Source organism: Grus americana, chromosome 11 (assembly GCF_028858705.1).
Source record: "Grus americana isolate bGruAme1 chromosome 11, bGruAme1.mat, whole genome shotgun sequence".
NCBI classification, from domain to species: domain Eukaryota; kingdom Metazoa; phylum Chordata; class Aves; order Gruiformes; family Gruidae; genus Grus; species Grus americana.
The window spans coordinates 1,431,186-1,457,247 of record NC_072862.1 but is presented as its reverse complement, the minus strand read 5'-3'; the positions used below and the strand labels follow the sequence as shown (position 1 = coordinate 1,457,247).

The 26,062-nt window shown below is 45.7% G+C and overlaps 1 protein-coding gene across 5 annotated transcripts in view; it reads left to right on the top strand.

Annotated features, from left to right (window-relative positions):
* Positions 1-26,062, top strand: part of GRM7 (glutamate metabotropic receptor 7) — a 306,193-nt gene that overhangs the window by 223,900 nt on the left and 56,231 nt on the right. For 4 of the 5 annotated variants that reach the window (XM_054838818.1, XM_054838817.1, XM_054838819.1 and 1 more), the window contains one exon: positions 11,976-12,911. In XM_054838818.1, the coding sequence (XP_054694793.1) occupies positions 11,976-12,911 (936 nt within the window). Of the gene's footprint in view, positions 1-11,975; positions 12,912-26,062 lie in introns of those variants that run through there. The other variant, XR_008578861.1, reaches the window with a different exon arrangement.

Sequence of the window (26,062 nt, the reverse complement as noted above, 5' to 3'; positions counted from 1 at the left end):
TACAGTTCTTTTAGGGACCGATTGACTGAGTATAACCTGAGCAAGATAATTTGGTAGCATTAATAATGCTGCAGCAATCTAATTAGGGCCTAAATGAGTTAGGTACTGAGTTTCACTCAGAATTTTGTATTTCTTTCATCTTGCTTCCCTGGCCTTGTGTCATTATGCCATGCACGCTAGACATGATGAGAAAATTACTGTACTATTGATGCTGATTCTTTAAAAAGGGAAAACTGGGACCAAATAATTTGACTAGCAAACACTGGTCTTTGAATCAGCTTGGGAATTAGTAGGATAAATAAACTAAAGCATTTTGAGTTGGCAGGCACTTCAAGATAAATGCTATCCAAATTACACGCATGCCATTTGGTACATCTCTAGTTATTACCCTTTCCATTTTGAAAGTAGTATATCGGATTTGGCAGATGTATTCCTTTTTCATACCCGTAAATAATGGGGAAAAAAGACGTTATTCACCCGTACGCAGAGATAAATAAACATAATGGGCTGATACTCTTCTCAAAACTTGGGTAAGGTCAACTCATGGCTATACCGTGAAAAATAACTCAGAAAAGGAGTTTTCAGGAAAAAAGAATTATTTCTGGATTTGCTTCTAGATGTGCCATTGTCATCCAGTCTTGTTGTTTAGGACTTAAACTTGCCAATTGCTGAGAATGGTGAACATGTTAGAAAGAGACATTTAAATCTGTGAGCAGTTGCTTTGCCCTAATGTCGAGTATATTTTAGGTGCTTTGGTGCTTTGGATTGAGGGTTTCTCGTCATTCTGCACAATGAAACCCTTCAGTCTCAATGCTGTAGGACGGGCTCTGAGCAAATAGAGAACTACAGATACGTGGGAAGTTCTGGTACAATCAGTGGGCACATACTAAAAACTGTGTGCTGATGGCTTTGGCCTCTCGACTCACCGTGCCATGGCTTTATTGCACCTGATAGTTTCCTTCATCCTATTTGTTGTGTACTGCTGCAATCGTGTACCACTCCGAGATCTTCAGATAGAAGCCTGCTCTGTTAGGAGTCACACAAAAGGTAGCCGTATCTACTTATTTCCTGTATACGTCATGACATTTAAGTTTCGGATTTGAAATAAGATAGATGCAAACATATCCAACCAACCTAAAAAGCAGAAGAAAGTAAAGATCTGAAATACTTTTGATTGACAGCAACTTTGTTAAGACTCTTTCCACCAGAATAGTAAAATATTGAACGGTTTTTCTTGTGTCGGTATGTAACTGGGCCACCTCACTTTGAAATGAAATCTTTCATCTCTTCCCTTTCTGTTTTGTATGGCGGGGTACGTGAAGCCTGTTGCGATCAGACCGCTCCTATGGAGATGCCGGTGTTTGGTGTGCGCGGGATGGTTGGGGACGCCACGCGGTCTGGTGCTTCATCTCGCTGGCAGCAGAAGCTGAGTGCTGGGCAGACCCAGAGGCGGGTTAAGTGGCAGTGCCAGGGTCACTTGGGCACGGTGACCTGTTGTTGGTGTGGAGGAGCATGTTCCTCACTGCAGACTGTTCTCGTTCATCAGAGGTGCCAGGCTTCATTTTCAGCTGTGTTGCGTTGAAGGTCGTGACACTACCAGACAAGCCAGCCTATGCCAAAAAGCATTAAATGCTTGAGAGAGGGGAGTCCAGGCTCCTGTTTCCGTAGGTCTGCTTTCATTGTCCCAGGTAGTGGCCAGACAAGCTGTAAATTGCTCCTTTAATTAAGCAGAATTTTATCTCCTTATATATAACAAGAGAAACATCAGGAGTTGGCAGAAGTGCAGGTTATGAGTGGGACGAGTGGATGTTTTTTTCAGACTGAAACTGCGGTGTTTGAGCTCTGCCAGCGACACCTCCCCTGAGCTTTGCCAAGTGGCACAACCGTCCTGGTCCTCGTCCCGTCTGCTGAAAGCATAGAGCTTTTTTAAAGGGCTTGATATTGTGTAATGGACTGCTTTACGTAAATTCCTATGAATGTATGGAGGCACTTTCTGCTTTAAATACCTCTGAGTCAAAATCCTAATTCCTACTTGGATTTTGTGCGGTCATTAATCAAGAAGAAATGTACCCGCTTTTCAGGAATATAATCTGTGTCGAGACATCACTATTTTTATCCCACATCCCACAATTAGTTCTTCTAAGAAATCTGTAGCTGGCAGATCAATCATTTTAAAGCAGGAAAATTTGCTCTGGCCGTTAGGGTGCAGTGGGTATTGCTCACATCTCCTTCGTACTGTAAATGCCGTACGACACAAGCAATCTAACGAGGCTGATGTGTGTGAAGTTCGGTGCAGCTCTCTAACAAGGCTAATGAAGTCCAAAACCAGTTTGGTGAATTACTGAGCTTGGTTCAGCCACTGGGATTGGCTTCATAGCCAGAAATGTGACGATCTCTGAGTGTCCCTTTGCAGAAGTTTGAATAAGTCTCAGTATTTTGTGGTGGTTTGCTCTTTTCTAGCATAACGGCCTGAGGTTTCTGGGAGCATGGCTTACAGCAAGGGCAGCGTGCGGGGGGGTACGCTGGCAAACGTGCACCCACGGCACGGCTCTCCTCGTGTCTTTTCTGAGATGCAGATGCTGAGGGTTGGAGTCACACTGGATCTAGCACTATTCTTTGGATAAAATACCACGTAAGAGGGGAACGGCAGGAGCTTTCTCAGCCTTGAGAGTGCAGGGGTTTGTGTCCTCCAGAGTAAAGCACATATATATCTTGCTCTGCACAACATGGTTAACTTCATTTTGGTTTTGTTCAGGGATTCTCATTTGGGCCATTAGTTAAATGATATGTCTGAACTAATCTAAATATCAAAGGATGAAGGAGGGTGATGTCCTAGAATATTTAGCTCTGTAGGCTGAATCAAAGAGTCCTGACTTTGCAAGTTTGTAAAGGTGAACCGAAACAGTATGTGTAAAAGGTGTTTCTGCAGAGCTCTCGTTCTGAGCGCTCACGTCTTTTGCACCTTACGGCTGCTGAGGCACGGTGCTTATCGTCTTGCTTGTATAACCAGCTTTCAGAGACTGCGGCGAATGGAGGCTATGGTACTGCTTGGTAGTACAAAATGTCTGATGCTTTCACTTCTGTCTGTCACTGCCAATCTTAAATCGTTGATCTTTCCTCTCTACACATATGAGAGAAGAATGTTTTTGAAACATTTGGAAAACCATCTTCCCCAAAAAAAAAGTTTTAAGAGTTTTAGCACTTTTTAGGATAAATTCTCTCTCTCACATAGCTGTGTCTCTTAGGTAACCTGCTGATGATTTCAAGGTGATCTATAGTGTAATTCAACACTGATCAGAGCATCCCAGCCTGGTCTGGGTGGGCAGGGACCTCCCAGCCCACCCAGTGCCACCCCTGCCATGGGCAGGGACACCCTCCACTAGCCCAGCTTGCCCAAAGCCCCATCCAACCTGGCCTTGAACCCTGCCAGGGAGCCAGGGGCAGCCACAGCTTCTCTGGGCACCCTGTGCCAGGGCCTCAGCACCCTCACAGGGAAGGATTTCTGCCTCACATCCCATCTCCATCTCCCCTCCTGCAGCTTCAGGCCATTCCCCTTGGCCTGTCACTCCCTGCCCTTGGCACCAGCCCCTCTCCAGCTTTCCTGGAGCCCCTGCAGGGACTGGAAGGGGCTCTAAGGTCTCCCCGCAGCCTTCTCTTCTCCAGGCTGAACAACCCCAACTCTCTCAGCCTGAGGTCTCCAGAGCAGAGGTGCTCCAGCCCTCAGATCATCTCCGTGGCCTCCTCTGGCCTCGCTCCAACAGCTCCATGTCCTTCTTGTGCTGGGGACCCCCGAGCTGGACGCAGCACTGCAGGGGGGTCTCACCAGAGCGGAGCAGAGGGGCAGAATCCCCTCCCTTGCCCTGCTGGTCACGCTGCTGGACACGCAGCCCAGGACACGGTTGGCAGCCGTCGTTCCTCACAGCAGGAAAGCTCCAACTGAAATCAGTGGGACTGTCACTTGATTAAGGCGTTCTGGGCTGGTCCCACAGGGAGCTGGCCTTTTCCCTGCATGAAGCTGAAATCTGATGTGTAAATATCCCCTTAATGCCAGGCAGTAGGTTTTCCTTTCCCACCCCCCAACAACAGCTGCCTTTAGAGCACCCTTCAAGAAAAGCAAAAAAATCAGATAACTTGTGCTGCACAGGTTTGGACTGTGCGAGGTTGTGGCAGGAAATGAAGGAAAGCGCTTGGAGACCAAACTTTCCCCTAAAAATTTTTGTTGGTGGTTGAAGGGGGAAAAAATGACTGCAGCAGAATGAACAGCAACAGACAACAAGGTCTGGCTTTCTTAATTTCCAAATGAATACGTGATATTCTGAAATTAAGCCCCGCGTGTGAGGACGGCAGTGTTGCTCCCCATGCGGGAGATGTTATTTTCTGCATGTAAAATATTTAGAGCACCATGAGCTTAGCCTATTTTGTGAAATATGGAAGACGACGATTAGACCGGACTCTTTTGACCACTTAGCGAGATGTGCTGGGAATGCAACGCGAGGCGTTCCACACCGGGCGGCAGCAACCTAAACCCCCAAGAGCCCTGCACGCGGTCCTGGCCTTGGGGCTGATCACAGAAACTCTGATTCTGCGGCCACTTACTTAGGGATGAAAAATTGTCTTAGATTACCTCTGCTTTCAGAAGATAGATTTGCTCTAACCCGTCAACTTAAAAATGTAAGAATTGTGTATTATAAATGCACGTTTGGAAGTACACGCTCTTTTCTAATTAAAAAAAAAAATATGCAGGGGATGCAGGATGAATACTGAAGATGCGTAGTCCATCCCCTTCCATTAGTGAGAAGACAACACAAAGCTGTAGCCAAATATAAAAGCATTAAAATAATTAATTTTCAGTTTTATTGTGTGTCAACAGAAATGTATGATAATAAGCATTTTTTTGCAAAAATTGTAGATCAAGCATTTTTCCCTACGTCGGTGTTGTGCTAAAAATGTCCTTGCTTTAATGTAGAACAAATAGCCTTTGGATCTCATTAAAGATGTTATTACGAGTGCTCAGTAACTTGCTTCTGGTGTCCTTAAAGCAGGTAAGGTTGGTAGAAAATGATGACAAATATTAAATGAAAGAAAAAGTAAGATCAGGAGAGGAGAGAGGAAAAATAAATTATGCTGATATGTAGGTTAAGAACTGCTTATTATGAGATCACCAAAAACGAGTTACAGAGCAGGAACAAAAGTGATGGTTTTAATTGAAGTTTCGATCATAATTAATTTAATGTGTTAAATAAAATGTGATGCAGATGCTAAGCCGATTTTATACCTGTACCCAAATACCCATTGTCCTTTACTCTAGGTGGCAAGAACCAGTGCCAGGGGAATTTTTACCCATGACAGGTAATACACAGCTGAACATTCAGTGCGAGGAGAGCGGAGCGGGAGCGAGCCTCTCCCGGATGCACCTACAGGTATTAAAGGTGTTAAAATGAAACTAGAGTTTTCTTACTAGAGAAACGTACAGATAGACTGACCTCCAGGATTTCAGTTTAAGCCTCCACCAGTTCCCCAGTGAAACACCAGCCCAGAAGGCAGGAGGGATGCAAATGCAGGCAGAGCCCCGGGGCGGGTCCTGTGGCATCCCCGCGTCCCGCAGCGTCCCCGCGTCCCGCAGCATCCGCGCGTCCCACAGCGTCCCCGCGTCCCGCAGCGTCCCCACGTCCCGCAGCCCCACGCAGGGTGCCGGGCCGAGCAGCCCCGTCCTCTTCCCACGGGAGAAACCGAGCGAGCCAGTCCCACTTTTCCCAAAAGCTTGCAGGAAAGCTATTTTCCGCACGTGTTCATGCAGCAGTTGGCACTGTGGGATCCCTGCCCACGCTGGGGTTTCCCGGGAGCTGTCACAACGTTAATGAGAGGAAGGAGCTGTGCAGTTCCTGCGTGAGACTGATCCTGGGGGCATTTTGCTCATTAATAGGTATCTGAATCAGCAGGTGTGAATCACAGAATCACAGAATCCTTCTGGTTGGAAAAGACCTTTAAGATCCCCAAGTCCAACCGTTGCCCCAGCACTGCCCAGCCCACCACTAACCCATGTCCCCAAGCACCACATCTCCACGGCTTTGAAATCCCTCCAGGGATGGGGACTGCACCACTGCCCTGGGCAGCCTCTTCCAGGGACTGACAGCCCTTTGGGGGAAGAAATTGTTCCTAACATCCAACCTGAACGTCCCCTGGTGCAACTTGAGGCCGTTTCCTCTCGTCCTATCAAGATGAGGGTCTGACATTACAGGAACATTGTCACGATTTCTTGACGTCTCTGGTTTGTGCTGACAATGAAGAATTGCAAGGTTTTTGGCTGTAAGGCTTTGGGAAGTGACGAGTTTCCATCACCTTCACTAGGAAGTTGTGATTCGCTTGTCCTCTGTTTGTTTATGGAGATGCCCGTGTTAGGGGGGCAGCAGCAGGAGAAACCAGAACATAAAAATATAAGAGGATGTTTAACTTCTGTTTATAAAAAAGATAGACTGGAGGCATTTAAAATAATTAATACAGCAGAACAGGAAAGCTTAGAGGATTTTGCTTTTCCTCTAAAGTAGCTTTCTCTTAAAGCATCCCAAGTCACCTGAACCACTCCTAGCACCAGCCGCATCGTCTCTGGTGTCGGGACGGAGGCAGCACCGGGCTGACGCTCCGTCTGATAAAGCATACTGTGGAACTGCACTCAACGTAGCGGGGAAATGGCTGTTACGAGGCAGGGGTGAGCTGCAGAGCTCAGGACCAGCTTTCGGGTGCTCTGTGGGGAGCAGGGGTGCCCGAGCTCTGCCGGGGCCGCAGCACCCCTGTCCCAGCAGAGCTGCTCTTACAGCAGCTGGGGATCAGGTTCAGGCACCGTTTGGGTTCGGGGCTGCTGGTTAAACCTGTCCTACTTCTGCCCTGCACAGATTTTAAAAGGCGCTTTGAAGTAGCTGGATTTTGACTTTGATTTAAAACAAGAAAACGGAAAGAAAATGAAGAGGAAGGAGTGAGCTCAGTCTTTACCTCGTTTCGGGGTGCCGGGGTGTGAGTGGGCTCCAAGCCAAGCTGAGGGCTGCCAGGGTCCCGCGGAGGGGCTGGGGTGGGACTGATGCTTCCGTCCCATGGGGAGGGGACCGGCCGCTTCCCGGAGCTGGTATGCTGCTGCTCAGAAAACCAATCATTCTGTTTAAATAGAGGGGGATTGAGTTTCTGGCGATCTTCTGTGCTGCCCTGAAAATGTGTTAAGCCTGCACTGCTCAGAATGAAGTGATTTGTTCGTCACAAGCAAAAACCATCGGGATTTTTAGCCTCCATCACCTCGCAGGCTCTGTGCTCATTTTAAGGCTTTTCTATCAATCCCCTGCAGGCAGCGAAATTAAAATGTTACAGTATGAGGTGAAACCCCTTATTGGCAGTGTCCGGGCAAGTCACTGGAGTAGCTTCGCATCCTTCTCTGCTAGTTTGGCTTATCATTGCTGTGATCTACTTAAGGGATTTTAGTTGATATTTTGCAGCAGGCTCTGTTGACTATGTGTTATTGACATATTCTTAGCTTAAAACCGTTATCATGTTAAAGCCCTGGATTTAGAAACTAATTACAAGACATTAATAGCTAAGCCCTGAGAGCTAAGTCATGCAAATATTGCTATCTGTAAAGTTGAATATACAAAAACTGTCTGAACTGCTGACTTAGTAACTGGAGCCTAAAAGCAATCTGCGAGGTGGCAATAAATCTGAGCACAATCCTCCGCAATTGTTTTCTAATGTGTCCGTGAAATTAATGGCACAGTTGTTATGAAAGTCGTATCAGGGAACGTGGCTATTTTTTTCCCCGAGTAGGTTAATTATCACTAATGTAATTATTTTTGTACTGATTTTTATTTTAATCAAACATTGCATGAAACAATTTAGTTCAGAACAGATAGCTTATTACAGAAATGTTTGTGGTGGTGAGAAAAAAAGCAGCGATGTTTAAATTATACACGTATATCGAGTTACTTTATTCATTAAAATGAACAATTATGTTAGGCCTTGTGAGACAGACTAAGCATTTCTTGTTAATGTTTGTTCTGTAGTGAACATAATGAGATTTTATGTTGGAAATGGAGCCCATCCCTCTAGCTCGAGGCACGTAGGAACTGCGGGAGCTGGGAGAGCTTGGGGATAAAGAGTCAGAGCTCAGCTCTCGCCGGGGGACGCTGCATTGCCCTGGGTTGGGGTTTTTCCCCTGTGCGGTGGTGGTAGGGCAAAACAGAGTGTCCCACTGTAACGTAGTGGCTTTACTGGATCAAGCACCACGGAGCGGGGCCAACTTTGAAGTTCTTTTCTCATCAGTTGTTTTGAATGTCCTACGATGAACCGTTGTGGGGTTTTTTCCCATTTATCAGATCAATTCATCAGTGGATGAACTATAATAGCATCAGTCTGCACGTTGTACTGTTGAAGATGTGCCACTTAAAATGATGATAAGTGGATGATGGGTACATGTGTGATTTTCCAAGACGTTAGACGTGTCTACAGCATCTAGTGCAGTCTCGGCTTTGCATCCTTCCAAAATCTGCAGAATTGTAATGGAGGGGTTTATTGTGTCTCTCGGTACTCACTTGGTCAAGTGCTAAGTTCGAGATGCAAAACTGTTGGATAGCTGTGAGTGCAGCGTGTCTGGCTGCACCTGTAAGTGGTGTTGGTTTGGGAAAATAAATTCCCTAATTCTCTGTGTGCTATTTCTATATATGACTTAAATGGAACGTTCTACATTAAAAAAAGCAACATTTGTGTTAATTGCAAGAGTACTTTCTTATCATTTATGAAATTGTTTACTTACTGCTTTCTTGATTATGATTAGCATTTTCGGATAATCACTTTTTGATTATGGGATAAGAGTTTATTATATTTGCTTATAGAAACATAGGACTTGTAAGTATATAGCACTCTTCCTCCATGGATCTCCAAGATTTCTGTGCTGTGCTGAATTAAACGCTCTGCTGGTTTGTTTCTGTTGAAGCTCCTCTTGCAGTAGTGGTGGGCAAAAGTTATCCTTGCTGTTTTATCAGGATTTTATCATCCTGATCCTGAAACCCTGAACTCAGCAAAATCTTTAAGTAAGCAGTTTCCAGTTCATAGTGACTAAAATTACTGGGAAAAAGTTATTGAATATAAGCAGGTTTAGCTTTAAGTAAATGCAAGAGATGGCTGGATATAACAATTACTTGCCACAATAGAAGTCTTTTTCAGATCCAGGTTTTCAAAAGCTAAGTTATTTCAAGGAAACTGCAGTAAAAGATGGAAAAAGGAGGGAGGGGAAAAGGGGGGACAGAACAAAAGTACAGCAGGCACAATTATTCGATCCTAAAGCAGCCAAATACGCAGATGAGCATTTTATTGCTTTTGTTTGCATTTCTGAAAGGAGTTACGAAACAATAATTTACTTCAAAGAAAAAAATGTTTCCAAAATATTCTTTTCTGACTGGGGAAAGTGTCTGCAGTTTGAGTCGGATGCTCATCCCCCAGCGCCAGGCTCTGCTGCCGGGTGGTTTATCTGACAGGCGGTTTTCATCATTAACTCCCTCCCCAGAAACAGCACAACGCTGCAAATTTTCTGAGGCCAGTGACACAGAGTTATCACGGTGTTGTCCCAGGAGACCAGAAAAAGGACTTTCCATAATTTTGCCTGATCTGTTTATGCCTTTACACACAGTATCCGCACAGAATAAAGTATCTTTAGGCTGTCCCAACTATCCAGCAATGCCGTGGGATACGTTTGAGAATATGGAAATTCACCTTTCATGGTCATAAGGGGGGTGTGGGGATATGGTAACACATTAATAATTCAATGGTTCTGTGAGATATTAGCAGGCAGAAAATTGGTGAGAATCCTTTCATTACTGCAGACTGGGTCAAAATCCATGTAGTAAGTTTTGCAAAATCCATGCAGTTAGGATGCCTTTCTCATTTCGTATCGATGCACGCTGTAAAAAGGGCGTCAAGTAACTTCTGGGTTTAATAGTTATGATAGAAAATGGAGGCTCCACGATGGATCGATGTGTCTGACTTTCCAGCTGTACAAACGCAGGTAATTATGGTTACTCTGTCTCAGGCTACTTTTTAAAAGGGCGAGAGAGAAATCAGCGATTCAGAAGAGTAAAAGCAGATGCAAACCGTTAGTCAGTCGGTTTCTTAAGGAATTGTGATGAAATTTTCACACCTGCTTTACAGGTCAGAAATCTTGGTCCTGTTTCACTTTACTCACCATCGCTTTGGTTCCCTTTCCTGCTAACGAGTAAGTTACTCGGACACGTGCCACCTTACTCCAGGTCTCTTGCAACGCATATGCACAACCCAGGAATTCAGCTCCAGGTTTGTAAAGGGCTTGCTAGCCTTTACTAGTTGGAGCAGTGACAGAGTCGGGCATAGAAATGGATTTCCTGGCTCCTTGTTAAGAGCTCCCAGTAAGACTGAACTACCATTTACCAGTGCAATTAAACGAGTCTTTGCGTTCGCCTTCATCACCGGTATTCCTTCGGCTTCTGTCAGCCACGTACCTTCAGCTCAGCGCAGTATGAAAGAAGAGTTCATGGGTCTTTTTTTTTTTTTTTTTTTCCCCCCAGAGTAAATTGTGAATATTGAAGGTTAATGAAGTTTCTCAAGCAGTGGCAGACCTCTGGAATATCTGTTATTGAGGGATTATTTTTATAACATTCACGACAGAGACTCTAGGTGGTATAGTATTTGAGCAGTGTGTGACTTTAGGGGTTTTTTTCAAATATGTGAAATGAAGATGATACAGGATCTATTTTGAATTAAATTAGGAAAGTGCAACTTAATCCTTCAATTTAAAACTTGCAAACCCCAGTCTTCCTGTATATATTAATAATCAAGGCAGCTGATTCAAGAAACTCATCTTAGAATTTTTTACTTGTAGGGAAAATAGTGGAGCCTGTAAGTATTTAAGTAACCTAAAAAAAAAAAAAAGCCAGCTGAAATTTTGTTTTTAATAACACTCACATCTATCCCAGAGATCAGGAGGGTTTATATCTGGAAAAGCCATACAGACACGCACACAGAGTAGCTATTGGGGCCACTGGAATTTTGCTGGGCAGCTGAGTTGGAGATTGGTGCAATGAATCGGTGCTGGGAATGTCAGGACCTTCCCAGTGGTTCCAGTCTGGACTGCTTGGGGGGGCTGCAATGCTAAGCCTCCCACGTTCTTGGTTAGGGGCTTTAGTCTGGAATATTTTGAAAGGATTTGTGAATCTAATGTTCTGCAGTACTTGGGAGCCTTTGTGCACCTACTTTGAAGTTTAGGTTTCTTAAGACTGCAGAACAAGTGAGACTTCATTTATTTAATATAATCATTTATAATTTGCATTCCTAGAAGCACGTGTGGTATTTCAAAAGCAGAATGTAGCTTTGAAATGAAATATTATCTAATTATTGCATTTTTCATTCATGACTATTTTCTTTGTCCTTCATATTTCTCACATGGCTCATATTGCAGATCTTGCCACGTTTTCACTGATTCCATGTCCTATATAAGATGCATTTCCACCTCATTTAGAATATAAACCTGGTCAGCTGTAGTTCCAAGCAGGCAGATCTCTTGTTCTGGTGTCGGTAGGAAGCCCCAGGCTCTAGATGCATGGAAAGCAGTTTTGTGAATGTAACTGCTTCCTTCCCTCAAGCCTTCGCAGTGTTCTTACTAATTTTCATGGAACAAGGAAGAGGTTTACACTCTACGGTCTTATCTGATGTCGTGTGTCATTCTACCAGAATTTACTACTAACAAAAATGAAAAATGAAGGCAGTAAATACAGTCGTGCATTAGAGTCCCGTGCAGAGACACCAGCGCGCGCGATTCCTAGAAAAAGTGTCTGCCATATGTAAAGTTTATCCATTTGGTTTTTTCTGTTGTAGGTTCCTCCTTGGTCCCCCCTCCTTCCGTGTGCGTGTCCCCCGCTGTCTGACAGTACTGTCTAAATAACCAGCCTCTTCCTATTTCACATGTCTTGTAGATCGATGAAATGCAGTGGGGCAAAGGAGTGCGTGAAGTCCCGTCCTCGGTCTGCAGCCTGCCTTGCAAGCCGGGAGAGAGGAAGAAGATGGTGAAGGGGATGCCGTGCTGCTGGCACTGCGAGCTCTGCGATGGCTACCAGTACCAGGCGGACGAGGTGACTTGTCTGCTCTGCTCGTACAACGAGCGGCCCAACGAGAACCGAACGGGATGCCGTTCCATACCCATCGTCAAGCTGGAGTGGCACTCGCCCTGGGCTGTGATACCCGTCTTCTTGGCTATGCTGGGAATTATTGCCACCATTTTTGTCATGGCAACATTCATCAGATATAACGACACTCCCATTGTCCGGGCTTCTGGGAGGGAACTCAGCTACGTCCTGTTAACAGGGATATTTCTGTGCTACATAATCACGTTTCTGATGATCGCCAAACCAAACGTTGCAGTGTGCTCCTTCCGGCGTATCTTCCTGGGCTTGGGGATGTGCATCAGCTATGCAGCCCTGTTAACTAAAACAAACCGCATCTACCGCATATTTGAACAGGGCAAAAAGTCAGTGACAGCACCTAGGCTTATAAGCCCCACATCACAACTGGCGATCACGTCGAGTTTGATATCTGTTCAGCTTCTAGGTGTCTTTATTTGGTTTGCAGTTGACCCACCCAACATCATCATAGATTATGATGAGCAGAAAACTATGAACCCTGATCAAGCCAGAGGAGTTCTCAAATGTGACATTACGGATCTACAAATCATTTGTTCCTTGGGTTATAGCATTCTTCTAATGGTTACGTGTACTGTGTATGCCATCAAGACTCGGGGTGTCCCAGAGAATTTTAATGAAGCTAAACCCATTGGATTCACTATGTACACTACCTGTATAGTATGGCTTGCCTTCATTCCAATATTTTTTGGCACTGCTCAGTCAGCCGAAAAGGTAGGTGAAAATGAACAAACGTGCATCTGATATGTCAGGATTCATTTCGGTTATAAGCTACGTGCTGATGTTCAGCTTTACATAGATTTTAAAATGAGCTATCCAGTTAGCTCGTTACTGAGACATGCGCAATATATAGTGCTATTTTCCTTCTCCATTTAGCTGGTGGGCTATTCATTTGATAAACTGGCAAATGATCAATAGCAATCATATTAGCCATTAGTTTTATTGTTGCATCCATTTCAGTTGTATCTTTTCAGTAGGATAAGTGGGAATTAGCTGTCTCATTGTCCAGAGAGAGGCATCTCTTAACTAAATCATTTTGAACAGAAGATGTAAGCAAAAAAACCTGTCAAAAAATAGTCAAGTAGACTCCTGCTTTTCTGGATTTCAGCATTGAGGGCAGTGTGTAGCCTGATGAATGCTGTGCTTCACAAACAGCAGCCTCAGGGCACATTTACACCGCAGAGTAAATAGTCTGTCCTGAGTGCCGGCTGCTGAGACTAGTCTGATGCTGCTATCTGCACGGGTTATTTTTAAACTAGCCCAGGTAGACCTACCCCATAGCTCATGGCAAGGTGATAGCCAGAGTCCTGGAGGCAATGTCAGGTTGCTTCTCCTCATAAGTGGGGTCCACTTAAGCCCATGGAGTTCGTTCGCCAAAAGCCAGTCCAATTGTTACACTTATGCGACTTAAGAAAAAGCATCCAGACGTTAGGATCTAACCCGCTAGTTGGACTGTTATGAAAATGAATTATTGCAAACTGCTGTCAGACTCAATTCAAAGATTCCCGTTGGCTTTGAGAGGCTTCAGGTGTTGCAGAGGAGTCTGCGGCATGCCCATCACAGAGCTCGTGTGCACGTCACCTCCAACCCCTGCTCTCAGCTGCGCAGGCATGGGCAGCTGAGGAAGGGAGCTGGGGAAATACGCCCTGGCAATCAGAGCAGACGTGCACGCGAAGAGATGCAAAACTCGGTCAGCTTTGGGCTTTGCTGCCCACGGACATCAGGTGTAAAGTGCTCTTTATAAATACAGCGAATCAGCTCTGCTGGGACCAGCAGCTAGCTGGGATCCCAACCCAGCGGGTTGCAGCTGACGCTGTGATGGTTTGGGTACAAACGTTAACAGCCTTTCTTTCGTCTCACACGAAGGAACAAGGAGAAAGTCGCTCTCTTCTTCCCATTATATTTATTGGTGGGGATGGTGGCCTTGGAGAAAGCAGGCTATAACCAACAGCCAGAGGACAGCGTGATTTGCTTTCCAAAACACTGTCAGAAGGTCTCTGGGCAAGAAAAAGCCTTTTCAGATTTGCACTTAAGGTATTTAAAAAGGGAGAATCTCAGTTGTTCTTGCATTCTGAGTAAACAGCATTCAAAAGGTGAAAAATCCATCTACTATTACAGTCGAGATCTGAGTTTACTTCTCTCTGAACCGTGTTTGGAGGCAGCTGTCGTTTCAGAGTGGTTCGGCAAATACCTGCTGCTCTAGTCTTCAGGGAGAAATGAAACTCTGAGCCTGTCCTGAGCCGTGGTCAGACTGTTTTACCCTCCCCAGCCCTGACCCCATCTACTTCCCCAGCCCCGAGGAAACCACTGCCGCGTTCCCTTACCTGCGGCGTGCTCCAGCTGAATCTGGGCATCGCTGACCTCACTTCAAAGGTTCTCCCACAGATCTTGTGTGGATTTAGTAGCCTACTGTCAGTGATCCCCACTTACTGAACCCAAACTGCCTCGTGCAGGAAAGAGCTTTGGCTTCTTGCTGCTTTTTCCCCCCCTCGATCTTCATTTAATGTTGGTTCTTTAACACGAGACTCGGGTGAGCTCACTGCTGTGGATAAAATCATTGCGTCTTTTAAACGAGTGAGCAAATTTCAGATCCCAGCTAACACATCTCATTTTGTGCCAGGGATATAATTTTCAAATTTGCAGTTGTTAAACTTGTGAGTTATTAAAGTAAATTTGCAGGAAGACAGCGGAGTCGTTCGGGCAGGTCCATGCTTTGGCTGTGAGTCTCTTCCATAGGAAGTTGCCTGCACCAGAGCTTTGTTCTTTGCAATTCAAGAGGATGGTTGTGCAGAGATTTGCAATTGTTTTGGCCTCAACTGGCCGGCGGAAGAGGGGATCGCCCAGGAGGAAGCCGAGGGTGTGGAGGTTTTCACGTATCGCCCCACCTATGCAATGGGCTTTACGGGCAGACATTGCATCTCTGAAGGGAATTAATTTCAACTGGAAAGGAGGTCTGCCAAGTCTTACAAACGCTTCAAACACCTCTGCTCTCCCTGTCGAGGGAGAGATAAGAAACAGCATAAGCGGCTTTAAACACAGTTGGGCCCGTTTGTGACTTTGGTCTGATGCAGGGAGTACAGTGCAGCTTTTGTGCTCCTGCCTGGCACCGCTTCAGGCCTGCAGGTGACCAAGACGAAATGCTTTAAATTGTCGTCTGCAAAGATTTAACCAGATGATAGAAAGACCCAAAGAGTTTCAAAGGCTGCTGCCAGCACTGAAAATCATTTAGCAGCAAAAGCTTTAGGTTTCCACGTAGTCACAGAGCTGAATTACCCTGGACTTGTTTGAAGGCGTAAGATGCTTGGACAAATGCACGTAGGACAGCGAAAGAGATGCTGACGAACTCGATTTCACACAGCGCACAGGAGAGGGTACTGGGCAAAGCACGCAGCCCTTCGCTTTGCTGCGCTCCAGCCGAGGGGAACGCCCCACGCCGCTGCACAGAGCCGGTGGCACCGGCCCCTTCTGCTGGCTGCAGCCCCCGGGGGGGCCGCCGGGACGGGGCACGTCAGCATCTGCCCGCTGCCGCAGCCCAAACCCCGCACGTGCTGCTGGGCCTTGCTGCAATTCCTTGGCCTGAAAGCTGCTGCGTTCTGTCCGACACGCCGCCCGGTGTGATCGTACCCGTGCAATGGGCACGCGCGCAACGTGCCTGAGTGCACCGACGTACAGTCCCTATAGATGGCCCGTCCGGCCCCCCAACCCCTCGGCGCTGGCAGACATCGGCTGGAGCGCGTTCGACCGGGACGCTGTGCCAAATGTGAGTGCGATCCCTACGGCTTTGCTCTTGGGGCTTTCCCCCGCTTCTGCTCTACGCAGAGATCGAGCCGCAGGAGCTGTGCTGCTTTGCTTTCTTTTCTATCTCTCTTTTTTTTGAGTGGGGGTGCAGGGGTTGTACCTTTTAGTGATTGCTAGTGATTTCCTGTCAGATATTTTCTCTGGAAAATATTGTGTTTAAGCTTAGCCACACAGTTCTTTGCTGAAATGGAAATTGCACCTGCTGAAAATCTCATGCAACACAATCTTTTAAACTGAGAGATGGTGTTATATATAATGTTCTGATTTTCACTGCATGGATTTATTTTATTTTATCGATAAATACAAGCATAGTGTTGTTTGGTAGAGAGCATACTGAAAATACCTACCTTGTTCAGTGTAGAAAATAACAACAAAAGAACTAGAAGTATGCTGCAAGTAATTCATAAAAGGTAAAAAATTCAAGCAGTAGCATTTGCATCAGACTGGAGGGAGGTGGTGTGGTTTGAGGAAGGCTGGATATTGGAGTTTGTGCTACAGGACGGAGAGAAAACATTCAGTGTATGGGAGGTGCCACGTGGAGAAGGCAAATTCCTGACCTGTCTACAGCTTGCATTGACTCAGCCAGTTTCTCTGTCCGCTATCTAAAAATTCAGAAAACACATGGTCAGTTATAATTTATAGGCTTAGTTTGGTAACGAAGCGTGTGGTTTCGCAGTGGGATGGAACATGGTTGTCCTTACCGTGTTTCACCATTCTTTGAGCTGCTTCGGCTTTGACTCAATGGTCACGTAGCCGTTGCTCCGTGCCTGCGACTTGCTGCTGGTGTCTAGGGCTTGTGGCTTGTGGTTTGGGGTGGGGTTTTTGAGTTTTCCTATAACTATCAGTATATATTCTAAAATGCTGATGTAACCTTTGCTTGAGGAGCAGCACACAGTACTGGGGACTGGAATTGTGCCACGTCTTTGCTCAGAAAGACCCTAGAAAGCCACTAAATACAGAGAGGGGTCCCTACAGAGAAGAGGGGGTCACTTGCCGTTCAACTCTGAGCAGCTCCTAATGATCAAAACCATCATCAGCTGAAGGGTCGGTGGGTTTGGGGCTGAGGACAGGGGACAGTGTCCATCCCCATCTCCTGCCCTGCTCCTGCCTTAGTGTTGCTCAGCTTAACCCACCCGCTTGGAGACGGACTGTAGGGACGAAACGCTGCTTTTACGCTCCTGGTGTAATTGTTTTTGACAACAAAACTATTTTATATTCTCCACGGATGTGTGGGTATCTTATCAGAAACAAAGTGGCCTCAAAGAGCTGTTAAACCAATTATAGGAGTCATAGCTCCACGGCAGAGTCAATACAAAGTGGCACTTGAAAAGAGCACTGATTGCTCTGTAAGGTCAGGCGAAGCACGGCTGAATCAATAAGCCAAATTGAGTCAAAATTTTAGAGTACAAAAGTGAAAGGATGTGGAGGGATGCAGGTGATGTGGGAACGCATCCTGCAGGAAGCTGCGCCTCGCGCCCTGCCCCGCACAGCCCTGCACCGGAGACTCATTAGTCCCCGCAGCCTCTTGGTTAGTTATTAATCACTTTTTACTTATCTCTTGCAGATTTTCCAGAGGCAGGGCCCTGCAGCAGGGGATTGCCGGGCTGACCAGGGCCGTGTCCCCCTGCCCCGTCCCGGCTGTGCTCCTCCTCGCATGGAGCCTCGGGACCGCGGGCTTGGCCGCTGCCGGGGGATGCTGCAGGTCGCTGCTCGGGGATGCCGAGGTGATTCCTTCCACGGGAAGGCTGGTCCCTGGCAGCACCTTCCTGCCGGAGCCAGGTTTCAGGAGATACCTGGTTACACAAAGTCACTTTTTTTTGTCTTTTTATGGATATTGTCGTAAGCAGCGTGGCAGAGCATGTGATACGCTCTAACTCATCTTGGAAACATCAGTTCATAGGTGGCAGTAATAGGTGGGGGTTTTATTATTAGTCTCTCTCGTAATGTAAATATTTTCAAAACTTAGACCGTTGTGGATTTCTGGAGGCAATACTTTCATGGTAAAAGCAAAGTGAAGGGGAAAAGCATCTGTAGTTAGATCAATGTGATATGTAGAGTTCTGAAAATATTGGTTTTCTTTTTCTGTATATAAAAGTCAATTTATTGTTAGGAAAAACAATACTTTTCAACACTTCTTATTACCACCTTTTTAAGCTTTTTAGTGTAACATAGTTGTATTTATGATGAAGTGACTATTAAAAGATGGCTGAGACAGGCGGGTAGAAGTACACCTCCCAGACCTGCTCGTGCCATCCTCAGCCAGGTCCTTCAGCAGCAACGCGGACAGAAACTCGCCTCCACCATCCTCCGACGGAGCCGAGGTGAAGCGGCTCTGTCCGTAAGGCTGTCGTCTGTCCGTAAGGCTGTCGTCTGTCCGTAAGGCTGTCGTCTGTCCGTAAGGCTGTCGGTCTGTATGGCTGTCGGTCCGTAAGGCTGTCGGTCCGTAAGGCTGTCGTCTGTCTGTAAGGCTGTCTGTCTGTAAGGCTGTCGGTCTGTAAGGCTGTCGGTCCGTAAGGCTGTCGTCTGTCTGTAAGGCTGTCTGTCTGTAAGGCTGTCGGTCCGTAAGGCTGTCGGTCCGTAAGGCTGTCGGTCTGTAAGGCTGTCGGTCTGTAAGGCTGTCTGTCTGTAAGGCTGTCGGTCCGTAAGGCTGTCGGTCCGTAAGGCTGTCGTCGGTCCGTAAGGCTGCCGGTCCGTAAGGCTGTCGGTCCCTGACCCTGGGGTCCCTGGCCACCAGCGCTGGTGGCAAGTGGCAGAGCCAGGCAGCGGAGCCTCTTTGCAGTCCGTCGGCAAAGCCTAAAGAAGCAGCAGCCTTCCCAGAGGTGCTTCATCCCCCTCCTTCTCCTTGTCTGCGGGAGAATCTCCTAAGAAGGTAGCTGAGATAAAAAGCACATCCCAAATTTACAGTAAGCTTTTGGAAATAATCTCTTCTTTTAAAAAAATTGCACAGGAAGGATGCGATAGGAGACGACGGAAATGTTGAATTCGGGTGTATCGGTGGTGGTGCATGGAGATTAATAGGGCAGGAGGATTGCCTGTGGGTTTGTGTTAAACAGCCTTGGTTCGGGTGGGGTTTTTTCTTGCCACCATGTTCTTCCTTTCTTCTAACAATGTTTAGCTCTAATTATGAAGCACTATGAGATCACAAGCTATTTTCTTCTCCTACAGTTATTTAGCATTGCCATATATATTTATATACTGTTGCTTAAATTAAATTTCCTGAATCCCTAGAATGTAATACTGAAAAATTAGATCCCTTTAACGGCAAACCTGAACATCAATCTGCTTTATGCAGCAGGCATGCCAGCATCCACTCGGGCACTTGGCTTGCCCAGAAACCAAACGCTGCTTCGCATTGCTGTACAAGCGCGGTTGGCGTTTTGCAGACTGAGGGCAGCCCTTATTAGTGTGTACAGATGTACAGCTTCCTGCAAGCGTGCTCCTCAGATTTTGAAGGAGGAATGCAATTTGGAAACTTGCCAGAGCTATAACCATTAGATTAAAAGAAATCATTGTCTCCGCAGGTTTGAAGTCCGTATCTGTACTCTTTAACTACGTACAGATGTAGTAGTGTATGTTGAATATTTCCCTAAGATCTTATTTTCTCAAATTGTGTCATTGAACTAATATAGAGGGATATGTTATCATTATATTTTTACGTTTCACAAAGATTTTATTGCCTTGTAGCTGTGATTATTTTTATTTAGTAATTGCTAAGATTAAAATAATACATTTCTGGATATGTCTACAAGCTAGTAATAACTGTCAACACGCTCCTGAATATATTTTCCAAATGGGATTTTTTTTCTTGAAGTATTTTCAGGACTCTTTTCAAGTTAAAAAAGTTATAATCCAGACTCTGAATGAGTGACGATGGTTTCTCAGCCAGTGTGGTCTTCCTGCTTGGGAGCTTTATTCATCCTGGCGTGAGGAGAAGTGGGGAAGAGTTGCCCGTGCAGTCATTGCTTTCCATCAGCTTCTTTCTGCATCCAGGTTGCACGAACCTTTGGTTGTGGGTTTTCTTAACGGCAGTACAACCACTATGAAATCTGAAGTCCTTAATCCCGTCTACTCTGCCACCTTCCGTCCTGTTTCTCTATTATTTTTTTAATGCACATTTTATTCAAATCAATAAGCAGAGCGAGTCAGGTATATTTGGCAGCAATATTTTTACTTATTGTGTTGAATATTGCATAAATACTATAATTTGAAGGCACATGTAAATTGCATTCTTATTCAGATTAAATAATGTCACATTAACATGGTGGCACTTCAGTATATGTTCTATTTTTTGGTGAAACTGAGTTACCCTTCAATTCTCTGTAACACAAATACTGATTAACCAGGTAGGACACACATTTATTTTCTCCCCTGGGAAGGCTTGAGATGACAGTTGCTATAGCAACTGTACATATGTGGATTTTGGAGTTATGAGGATTTTAATGCAACATTTGTTGGAGTTTTATGCTCTTGGATGGTTGAGAAAATCAGGCTTTGAGGCTCACAGGGAATGTGACTTTGAGTCTACCATAATTTGAGGCTCATACAAGGACGGTCGTGAATTGCAGCTTTTGTTTAAAGAAGCATTCTGGTAACAGCACCCACGTAAAACTCATTAACCACAAATATTAATTTCTCTCACTGGTATGCTTTCAGTTCACCCGTTGCTTCGTTATCTCAGGGATCTGCATGTTCAGATGCTGAGGTTCTTAATTTTATGCAGCCTCACATTTGTGTCTCAGCGAAGACCATGGGATATAACGGTCTGACGTTAGAGTTCTCCGGAGACAAGCCTGAACTGAAAAGCAGCTTCACTTAATTTCAGTTAACGCCCTCCAGGCTGGAGCTGTAAGGTCTGGAGATCCTGCAAGGAAGGACTACAAAGGAAGGTCCACTGTTGTGGAGTGCTGGGCGAGTGACAGTGAGCGCATAGTGTTTCGTTTTAATTGAGAGAAAGTTAAATGTTCTTTGAAATCTAGAAATTCAATAATCCGTGGAATTTTTGTTGTTGTTGTGATAATCTTTATTACAAAAATGATCCTGGTGGCCTGTATTTTTATCAGGACATATAAGAGCACTACTGCAAAAGTATATTAAAAACCTTATTAGTACCTTTAAGTTAATTTCTGTAGAACTAATCAAAAATCTTAAACATATAAATTCTCAGTAAAGTTCTCAATAAGATTTATTTTATTACCTTCTGCATTCATTTTGTCTTCCAAGTGGAAAGGGATGCTGTTACTAGTCAAAAAATAGCACAAAAGGCTTGTAGCATGTCACCGCTACTAATGACACAACCCTAGGAGAAATTAAAAATCAGTATTTACATAGGTGTCGTTGAAGCAGTAAGTGCTGCAGGCATTTTGAGTTCGGGAGTGCTCGATCTTTTGCCACACGCTTGTTTCTCTCACCGGAGCTTTGGTGGGAGGTTTCCTCCCTGCACAGACAGACACGCACAGACCCTCCGCTTACTGAACGGAGCTGGCGTCTGGGCCGTAGAGCTGCTTTCGAGAGCCCCTGCGGGAGAGCCCAGCTCGGGAGAAATCTAACGTTACTGACCGGATTGCTTCACGGCGTTCACCGATCGCTTCAGGGGGCAGACAGCCACATCAGGAATCCCTGCCCCATCTCCCTCTGCTTAGTAGGCTGCTGTAAAAAAAAAAAAAAAAAAAAAAATTAAAAAGGAAAAAAAAAGAAAAAAAATACAAAAGTGAAGCAAAATGATAGTGGCCTAAACTCGGGTCCCTGGGATTTCTGGATATCCCGTACCCTGCCACTTCGGTACAGCGGGGAGAAGTGTGGGCATTTGTCACTTCTGTTTGACCTGACGGGAGATGCCTTGGGGCTCACCAAGAGAAAGCCACGTTAAAGCTTAGACAGGAAAAGTCGTTGGACTGGTTGATGCCAAAAGGATGGGGGATGGATCCTGCCGGTGCCCTGCTCCCCCTCTGCGGTCGAGGCTGGGGGATGACTGAGCGTTCGCGGCTCGGGCTGCCGTGCCGTGCCGTTGTACCTGCTCCCGTGGAGGACGAGCTGGCTCTCGGTAGCAGGAGACGGGTCGGGGAAAGCTGTTCGGCTCCGAGATTCGTGAGGAGATGCGTGATGGGAGATGGGTTTACTTCTGGGTGGGGGTTGTATTTTTCAGAAAACTCGAAGCTGTTTTACTTCATGGCTATGCAGGATGTGCCTGAGGCAGCATCTCTAAAAAAGACAGGTTTATAATTTCATTGCCTCGTCTCGAGCGGTAAATGTATCTTCCCGCTTGCCGGGGACGAGTTGTGCATGGAAAGGAAAGACCGTGGGTCTGTCCTCCGGCACGGCTGCGTGTGCCCTGACGTGTCAGCCCGTGTCCAGCGCCGCAGGAGATGGTGCTGGTCCCTGCACTAATTCCTCAGCTGTGCAAACTCCTGCGTGCTCTCCTGCAAAGCAGGCAGCAGCTTTGCGTTGCACCGCGTGCAATCCTTCTGCTGGGAGGAGCAGCTGGGTGAGAAACGGAACTTCCCTCTGGGACGTCCGACTGCAAGCTCCTTTACACGGACGGAGCTGCTTTTCTGTACTCCGGATTTGACATCCGTATTCCAAAAGCACTTTGCATCACTTTTGTAAAGTATTAAATATTTCCTGAAGTTTTGCTGCTCTCTGAAGTGAGACTAAAATGGTATATTAATAGGTGTTGCCATGAAATTTCTTGTAATTGCATTTCTACGCTGGGTAGAAAACAATGGGTGGTGGGAAAATATCTCTGTATATTTAAAAGCGGTTTAAAAGCTTTAATTTTCACTTATTTATGGAACTATATAACAATTCGGGATTTTTATCCACCACTAATTCGTATAATGTTCAGCCAGGCAAAGATTGGAGCGTTTCAGAAATGAATACAATAATAACAGTAATAACAGTTCCTCACATGCGGAAGAAACCTAAAGCGTTTTACAGATGGATTTAAAAACTACAAGTTAGGAGCATTGTATCAGCTGGTATGTAGCAATTTTAGCAGCACTCAGAAATATAGTTTAAGGCGGGCAGGTGTGTGTAATTCCATCTATGTTCTCAGGCTGCCTTCTTCACTGGGGCGTGCTGAGTGCCCACCAGGATTGCATTAACCACATTAATAATGGCATCAGCAGTCAAGGGGGAGATTGGGCAGTTCAAGCTGGGCAGAAAATCATCACCAGGATTTGGCCGGGATGTGGGAGTTGCCACCTGTGCTCTTTGAAGAGGCCTCTTTAATGACTGGAAGAATGAAGAACTTGGTGATAAGCGCGTTGCCCACAATGCTGCGTCGTATTCCCACGTCAGGCGTCTCCCAGAAGAGGGATTTCTGCCTGCACCCCGTCCTCTCTGGGGCATCTCCCACCCAAGCATCTGACGGGGTTCAGCACCTTCTGAGTTCAGCCAGGCCAGTAAAAGGCTGTGGGACCGCTAAAATTGCGGGTCTGTGTTGTCTATATTGTCAAGGCAGGTATTTAAAGGTAGGTAACAGGAAAAAGTGCATACTCTGGGTGAAATAAGAGATGATTAGAGTAATTAGATCCTCCTCAGAAGACCATAAATTAATGGTGATTATGATTCTTGAAACAACAGAAGCATAAGGTACATCTAACATCGATCTGTTTTATCACATTTGCTGCATTGTAATGCTCCTTTAATGTTAATATGTACTTTTGTAGTAAAATCTAATTGAAAACACTGAGCAGGCAGAGCCCAAGGCCACAATCATGTTCCACATAATTACCTGAGGAGGAGGCTGTACATTTCCAATGAAGGGATGCCACCAACCGTTAGCCAGGTATAAGCGGTGCAATCGTTGTGTTCACGCTTATGCAGCAATAGCCTTACAGGAAGGTATAGGTGAAAGCGAAAAGATAATTAACAATCAGTTCATTTTGTGAAATTTTCAATTATTGAGGCAGGTATCTTCATAATGGAGTAATAATACTACATTTAAATTTGTATGTGGCTGTCTCATAACAGAGGTGTATTCATTTAGGCAGAAATTACTTTAAGTTAGCAACCCCGCGGTAGTTCTGCAGTCTCCCAGGGACTCTTTGAAGCCTGCGAGCATGCTGCTTTGATGTCTGATGTAGAAAGTGAGGGATCTCTTCGCTATGATAATTCTAGCCTTTTCCATTCCCTTCTGTGTTGAGGAGAGAGAAAAAAAATCTGATTCCAAAGATGGAAAAATAAATGGCACCCAGAAAGGAGTGCGCGGTATAGAGGGGAAAATGCCCCCACCCAAAGCTGGACAGAGTCACCAGATCTGGGACCAGGGGCACGATGCGACAGGGCTGCCAGATTCCCTGCTGTGCTTGTGGTCTCCCTCTCTGGACCACTTAAGCAGACCAAAAATGTACGACTGAAAATACCCCCCCCCCCTTGAAGAGAACCTGCGGGTCTCTGAGAACGTGTCACGGCAGGGGGATGCATCTTGAGGGCAGGAAGGGGATGTTCTAGGGCAAACCCATAAATCAGTAATTTTTCATTGGCATTTGAGGAGAACCGTTCTTCCACGCCGCCGGTGCAGCCGGACTGCTGCACCCAGTCATCGCAGCGGGGAATCCAAACCAGCTCCTCCTCCTCCTCAGCCCTCTGTGTTTCGATGTTGCCCAGTTAACCAAGAGGCGAAGGTAAGAACAATCTCAAATTGCCTGGGACAGCAGGCTTAGCAATATTTCTGGTGCCTTTTCGTGTTGCCCGTGCAGAGCCCCAGCAGCAGCAGAGGCGTTCACTTGCCCGTAACTCTCCGGGCACGCCGCCTCTGCGCAGCTTGGTTTGGTGCCCGACCGTCGCTGGCCCGTGAATACACACGAGCACGGAGCCGCTTTCAGAAAGGTGCCAAGGCAAGCGAGGAAGAAGGGTACCTTTTTGCTCTGTCACTTCTAGTGCACACTTAACTGCCTCTGGCTAAAAAGCAACATCATTTTTAAAGGGAGAAACGTGTGGGTGTTTAATGCATAGTGTTGACATGTACTTTTTTGGTTCCTTATTTTTTTTAGAAAACGTAGAACTGCCAGGAGGGTTTTACATATGAAAAGCAATCTCTGCACAGGCCCCTGTCAGTGTTACGTAACAGTTTTTATCTGCGGCATAAACTGACAACACCTCAACGTGAAATAATTGCGGTTCCATTGAGTCCAGAAGAGTAATTACTTTGTTGATGAAACTTTTCTCTTTGCTTGCGTTTTGATATCTCGGCAATGTCAAACTCACTTGAGCTGACAACATAATTTCTCCAGCAGAGCTGTTGCATCGACCATGCAACTGCTGTTTGGGCGTTAGCGGGGGGGTTTCTCAAGCTCGCTGTATTTCTGTGCTAGCAACAGTAAAAACTCCATCTTGCAACCCCCCGTTTTGTGAACAGCACTTCCGAACAGCGCGAACAGTCACATGCACCTCGAGGTACCTACAGATACAAACGAGGGGCAGCTGTAATTACATGCTAGCTCTTCAAAGTCAGCTTGCAAGGAAGTAATCATAAAATTATCTCATTTGCTCAGAACAGAGGAGGGTAAGTTTATTTGAATGTCTTTGCAGATAGTTTCAATTTGCGATAATGTATTTTAGTGGTTATTATGAATTTCCTGTTGTGTGTAAGGCTTGAGATAAGTACATTACAAAGATGATGTGGCTTCCCAGAAGTATTGATATATTCCTGCAACCCCGATTCTCTTCTGGCACGCATTTTTTGGAAGAGTCCAGTGTCAGGGATTCAGGTGGGATGATTTTGGACTGCATTGAGAGGTCACTCCCTGGGCTAAAGGCTGTAGGATTTTTCCACAAGAGGTGGCCAGAGGCTGGTGTGCTCTGCTAGGTCTGTGTGATGTATAGTGCAGTTTGATTTTTGCTGCAGAAAACCTCAGTTCCCATTAATGCTCCTTTGTTTGAACAAGAGTTAATCATCTTTTCAGAAAAATCCTGTCGATGGTGGCTAACATTGTCAACCAAACACTAGGAACTGAAGTAGCGTTTTGTGAGAGCAGATCATAACCAGTTTCTGAACCCCACGGGTATTGTAGAAACATAATAATGTTATTTTGAGTAAGAAATAATGGCTGCTGATTCTAAGCTCA